We start from the raw sequence: 6889 nt of genomic DNA, 5'->3' as shown, positions 1-6889 counted from the left end.
ATGATCCTAGTCACATTCAAAATCGGATTAGATCATTTTGCCTTTTGTTTTGAGGTAAATAAATTTTGTAAAAGTCATATTCGTATGTCTTCATAATCCTCTGTGAGGTGCTTTCTTCAGCTACGTTTCTTAAGGTAAGTAAAGAGGTTAATAACGACATACGATAGCACTTCTCATTGTTGTGTGGTACATGGGGTTTCTATGGAAATGAGTGGCATTAACGAAAACGTTCTTTGTATAAACATCGTCTCTTAAAAACAAAATTGTTACTTCAATTCTGTGAATTTAAAACACATAAAGGCCTTAAGCAATTTTCCATCTTATAAGGATATTCAGGTTACTTCAAAACCAAAGTTATTTTCTTATCAAATTTCCGAAATATTGCCTGCATGACATAACTTGTATATGCCAGCAGACGCTGGGTAGAGTCCAAGAAGCATTTCAAGTCAAAAACTAGAACCTTCAAGAGACCTATCGTCTCATATGATACAGAAATCTCGGAAGACTCAATGAACATGAACAATCCAACGTTCTAATTTTCTAATTGGTGTAGATGTGTCATATTGTTACCATGTTTATCGATTTACCATAGGAAATCTATCCACGAATCTTTATTGTTGTTGATTTATACTGTCAAATTTAGACAGAATATTTTCGTTGAGTTTTTTACTGATAATTCAATTTTGATGCCCAGTTCGATTGATTTTAGCAAATGGCAGTGTACCATACCCAAGACAAGTATAAAGGTATTTGGAGATTTGTGCCATTTGCCTACCTTATTACCTATAATCGAACTTCCTTCGCATGAAGTCGATAGGAAAAACTGTACGAACAGCAGATATCGAGGAAAGGTTAACGACTTGGGTTTTACTGGTTATGGTAGATACGTGTACCCACACGGTGTAATCTATGAAGGTTATTTCAAGGAAGGAGAATTTGACGGAGAAGGTGAGTCATATTGAACATATTAATTTATGTATTGAGCTATTAAATAAAAAAAAATCCTCAAATTTTCTCTCTAAACTAAATTGTATGCTTAATATTATAGACAAAGTTCTAATACATTATTTTTCCATTTTCTTCTTTCCAATTAACATAATGTTCCTAGTTTTCCATAACACTTTGTTTTCATTTCGTCTTTTTCTCTATCAACATTTTCTGCTATATCATTTTTACATCTAACATGCCTCCAATGTCTCTGGGTTCTCATAATACTCACACCATATGATTTTTTTTTGTACAATATCCGGTACTCTAACTCTAATTGCTCTACTAATATGATTATTTAATTCAGATACACAAATTGGGATTCATTTGGAACTAATATTATTTAATTGTTGATATCGCGAAGGACAGTTTACTCGTGAAAATCCTAGGTGATCAAATCCTAATTTTTTTTGTGGCTACAAACTTTTTACCTCCCTCTTCAGTGTATATTCACACGAATACTTTGTTCTTCACATTCAAATATCGTGTAAAATTTCAGGTGTACTTATTTATCCTAAAGGACAATCTGTGCAAGGGATGTGGAAGAAAGGAAAACTCGTTGAAAGTATTTTCAGAACGAGCGATGGTCTAGAATATGATAAGAATAAACCTTATTTACAGATACCAGATAGAACTTACAGGTACCATTTCTCCTCAATAAGTATTATCAAACTAAGTTAAGCCCTTTTGAATTTATAATATTCAAAATTTAAAGGGACGAAGTTAGACCAGATGGTACTTTGAGAATTAGACTACCAGGAGAAATATCTACGAAAAAAGGCAAAGCAGATATACCAGAAGGAGCGTATGATACAGGTATGAAAGTTTTACTTTTCAGATGAGTCTTGCTTTTTATAACAAAACATTTTGTAGTACTCAATTTAGATTCCATATATTGGATACAAAAGTTGAACTTTTATTGAGCGACAGATAAACTGACATAAGAAGCACGTTCAAAACTTTAAATCTGTTTTCGCATTAGGTATATTCTTCGAATGAAGCTCTTCACTTCAACTACTTATAGATAATGGTTCTTTTAAAGTTGTATCGAACTTTGCGTTATCCAATTTAAGATATATGTGTTCAAAGCTCTAAAACATCACCGATCATATCTCCTTGAACGTTTTTTAAGAAATCAGTAGTTTGCCGTCAAGAAAATCTTCTGGGCTTCCAATATACAAGAAGATTGGCCTCAGTTCTTCATTTGATGGTGGATTTGGTCTGTCCAGGAATATTTTTAAATCGTGTTAGAACCGTAAATATTTTCTTCTTCAGGAAACAACATCCTGTTGGTTTATTTGGTATATTTTGCTTATCTAACTCATTTCTCTCAATAATTTCCACAATGTCTTGATTGTAATGGAGAATATTGTAGAAACGTTAGAGGAGAAATCTGTATGTAATTCAAAAACTCAATGCTATATTTAAAGATATAACAAAACATTTAATCATGGTTTTTATTCGTCTGGTAGTCATTTTTTTTCTGGTTGCAAATGTGATTATAAATATATTTTTCAGGAAATGGTTATTTCAGAGACAGTACTAAGTTAATCTACGATTTGGATCATAAAGCAAAAAGTATAGTTACCGATATTGATGAAAAAATCATCAAGAGACACTTCCGCAAAAATTCTGACGTACCGGTTAATTTCCTACCAGAGATTTACGAGTTTTGGACATCGGGTAGACAAACCGAGTACCAGAAGATAGTGAGAATCGTTGAAACACAAAAATCATATCGCCGTAAGCTTTATTTTGAAACATCTAACTCTAGATAAAGGGAAATTGAAAAACGATTATTCTGATTCATTTTTCTGACAGCTATGCTCTTCCATATATTCCATATATGATTCCAGTCTTGTTTCTAAAACTCTGATTGAATATATCAGTTTGTAGCTTGCATTTATCATCTATGCTATTTCTCATTTTTATTTCATTAATTGCGTTTCTAACTTCCTCTTCTATCTCATATTTTCATTCCAGCTTTTCTTTTGTTATTATCTTTTCACAATATTGTTTCTATGTAAATTTTATATTCTACTATTTTTATTTTCTATTTCGTCTTTTTATTTAGGCTTTCTTTTAAATTGTCATTAAATTCTATATCATTCTTGAATTCTGAAGATCTTAAATATGATTTGTACTCGTAATTTTTTTTTATTTGTTTTTTATGGTGATACTTTACTGCATTGCGTTTTATTCTTTCTCTGTTATCAAGAGTTTATTGTTTGTAGCTAGCAATTACTTGATTCTGTTTCAGATTAGTTTCTTATGTCTTCTGTATCATTTCTTACAAGCTTTCTATCTTTGCATCCTCAAATTGATTAACTGATTGATATAAATAACTTTGTCATATAGCTTGAGAAATTTCTTCCCATAAGATGTTTGCTGATTTATTCCCTATGTTCAATTTGAATTGATTAAACATAATTTATAATTCGAATACTCAAAAAACAAGCTACGTATTTGTTAATAATTTTCCTTAAATCATCCCTTTTGAAACTGCATGCAGTCATGAAGAATTTTATTAATCAATTAAAATTTTTCAGGTGCTAGTAAAAAACATAGCTTGAGGTCGTTTTAATTTGAGAATCTGTGTATATTAATCAATAATTACGTAAACAATAAAGTCTGTTGTGTAATTAGTTCTTTTATTTTATTCCCTCACATCGATTTCTCTTTCTATTGATAATTTTTCGTCAACATTAACCCTCGTATACTCTCTACAATCAATAATTGATTTTTAAATTATTTCTCTAGAGAAATCGATTCCTAAATACGATAAAAGAAGATTCATTATAATTTTCTAAACATATACATTAGAGTAATTTAATATCCATTTGTAATAATTACCAATATTTGATAATACCTAATGATCGAGAAGGAAAACTATACATAAATTTCCATTTGATAAATCGATAAATCGATTCAAGGTATTAACATTTGAAAATGACGTCGGACCTTTAGCCACCGCTACTATTTTAGATGACGTGTAATTTTGATTAATTTCAACGAGCTATGCTAGTCGCATGTTATTAACCTGCAAGGTGCTAGATTCTTAGCACAAACGTGTTTTATTAAGACATGTCCAATCGCACAATCCATTTGATTTTAATATTCTATATAGTTGTATTCGAGGGAGATGCAGCGATTTGTCTTTAGCCTTAAAAAGGGCTTCAATGTCGGCTATAACCGAGTAAAAATCTGACCTGCGAGCATCCTCTTGAGGTATGAGAACACAAAAAAGTCCCTGGGGGATAGATCTGGTCAATAAGATTCATAATCAAAGCCCAATTAATGCAGTTTCGTCATCGTTTCTATTAATTCGTGACACGATGCATTATCTTGATAAAATACACTTTTTTTTTCAAAACGGGCCGTTTTTCCGTAATTTTCACTTTTTTATTTTAGATAGTCGATAAACATTATCATCAAGCGCATCTCAAAATACTCATGCCATAACGTCACCAGCAGACTTTTACATCTTTCAACATTTTGGAGTCGGTTCATCACGTGTAATCCATTGGATTTATTTTCCTGTGCAAATAATGTTTATAAAGACAAGTTTCAGCATTAATAGTATTTTTTTTTTTTCCAAAAAGCAATGCTTTATCAACACACAAGATTCCTTTTAATCAATTTTTTTCAAATTAATCAAAGTTGCTTCACTCAAAATGTCACTTGTCACGTGTCAGAATGTCAGAGCTAACTGAAGCTAATTAACTGTAACGTTTTTCGTATTTATACATATTTTTGAGATGAATTTGAATACTGTCTCTTACGTTCTTAATTTATTTAAACACTACACAATGCACTAATAATATCACTTAAATAATTTCTGCGACTACTTTCGCTAATTTTTTCTTTTCAATATGCGTATTATATTTATTTAAAACTAACTAACTGTGTTTACACAAATCGTTTATATGTATACCTAAATAAAATTCTACAAAGTGCTAGAACAAGAAATAAATAAATAGACTTTCCTAGAAATCGCCGAATTTTAAGAAATCCATAGTAGTTGGACAGTGCCGGCCTAGGGAACCATTTCGCGAACATTTAATAGTAGTAGTACTATATATGTGTCAGCGTACGATTTTTAGGCCAACTAATAGATATAAGGATGTTTGTCACATGAGCTGATCACCTTGTATAATTTTTCTAATCAAACATCTAGTCAGAACGACCTCAATTACATTATTTGAATAGTGAGATACAACGTTACCGTGTTCCACTGATAATGGAATGGACAGATAATGATTTATAGTACAAAACGTGATTAAACAACGGCTATGGCGGATCTACATAACTGTATGCCATGTATTTTAAGACAAATATTTCCCATGGGTTTTCCTTTAGTAATGTATATAAGTTTATTTTGTCGGCATAATAGTTCTACCAAATATGCATACATAAAAAAATCACCGGCAATAATAATACATATGATATTCGCTGTTTGTCTCACGTTGGAATGTTCAGCTGTAATTCTAAGCATAGAGAAAATGAGTAGAATGTCGTCGATTAGAGAAATGTATTATGACGCTGCTGCAACAGGAATGGGTATAATAATAATTTCGGAAATGGTATATTTTATCATATTCTACAGAATACATTTTGAATATTTAAATATAACTATACGGTTAATAGAACATAGAAGATATTTCAATATCGAATCACTTTTAACCGAAACGTATGTTAGAAATTCTTTGAGATATGCGAAATTCATAATTGGTTATGAATTTTTTCATCACACGGGCTTCGGAATGTACAGAGTGTACTTGGACGCTTCGGCCGCTAATTGTATCATTCAAATCGGTAGAGCTATTTCTGATATAACATTCCATTTCATATTTGTCTATGGAGGTTCTTTGATAATAGCTTATAACGAAATGTTTAGAATTCTATTCAAATCTATAGAAACTACGTTGACTGATATACTGAACGGAGGAAAAGAGGAAAATAAGTTTAAATTCCAACAGTTACGTAATATGGTATTATATTATCTTTTTATGAAGAAAAATTTTCAACACCATGTTACTGAAATTGGATGTTTATGGGTGTATATTATCGGTTATGGGTTTGCTGTCGTATCACCGGCAACGTTTCTTATTGTACTTTATAACACGTTGGGCGACAAGAATACAAATTTGTTGCTTTTATATGATTTTGGGTATAATTTTCACATATTTTATAAATTTTGTGATTACTTTTATTTTCTGACTGCACAGAAGATTGGATTTTTGGTAAGTTTCGCTTTAATAGTTGAATTATAAGAGAGAAATGCTTTATTTTCAAAAAATTATCACAATTCGTAGACAAAAGTTTGTAAAAACTAAAAAACAAACATAAAAATAAATAAATAAAGATACAAAAAACAAAATCCCAAAATACAGAAGAAAACCATAACGAATAAGAAAATTATGGGTAATAGTAATAGATAATAATTAGTATATAAGTCTATAGAAAAATTAAACTAGTATGCAGCATGCTCGGAATTAAATATTATTATTAGGATAGTCGTTTACCTAGTAGAAGGCACTTTCCAGTCAATATGTCCTCAAATTATTGCGAAATGCAGAAAAAGATTATTTTATTTCAATTGGCAAATGATTGTACATTTTTTGGCATTGTAAAATATTGAGCCCGTAAATAATCTTTTGAGGAAATCCCTGCAGTGAGCCCTGCTGTTTAGTCCGAGTAAATATCTAACAGCTTTATTTTGTAGTTTGAAGATTCGCTCAAATTTAGTCGTACCACACGTACCTCAGAAGGGAAGGGCATATCGGAGATGTGACTCAATAAGGGCATAATAAACTGTTGGATAACTAATCAATAAATAAATAAACATTTGTAAAACATACTATCGAAATCACATTATTGGCATAAGGAAAAACTTGAAAGA

General features: G+C 30.8%; 1 protein-coding gene across 1 annotated transcript; it reads left to right on the top strand.

The window, feature by feature from the left end:
• The first annotated feature begins 615 nt into the window (after positions 1-615).
• LOC130897211 (MORN repeat-containing protein 5-like) lies at positions 616-3629 on the top strand. Its single transcript, XM_057805955.1, has 5 exons — positions 616-948; positions 1487-1628; positions 1703-1803; positions 2506-2730; positions 3537-3629. The coding sequence occupies exons 1-5, from the start codon at positions 687-689 to the stop codon at positions 3569-3571; spliced, it is 765 nt and encodes a 254-aa protein (XP_057661938.1). The 5' UTR covers positions 616-686; the 3' UTR covers positions 3572-3629.
• Positions 3630-6889: the final 3260 nt, after the last annotated feature.

Source organism: Diorhabda carinulata, chromosome 8, assembly GCF_026250575.1.
Source record: "Diorhabda carinulata isolate Delta chromosome 8, icDioCari1.1, whole genome shotgun sequence".
NCBI classification, from domain to species: domain Eukaryota; kingdom Metazoa; phylum Arthropoda; class Insecta; order Coleoptera; family Chrysomelidae; genus Diorhabda; species Diorhabda carinulata.
The sequence above is the reverse complement of the archived record's forward strand: the minus strand, read 5'-3'. Positions and strand labels throughout refer to the sequence as shown.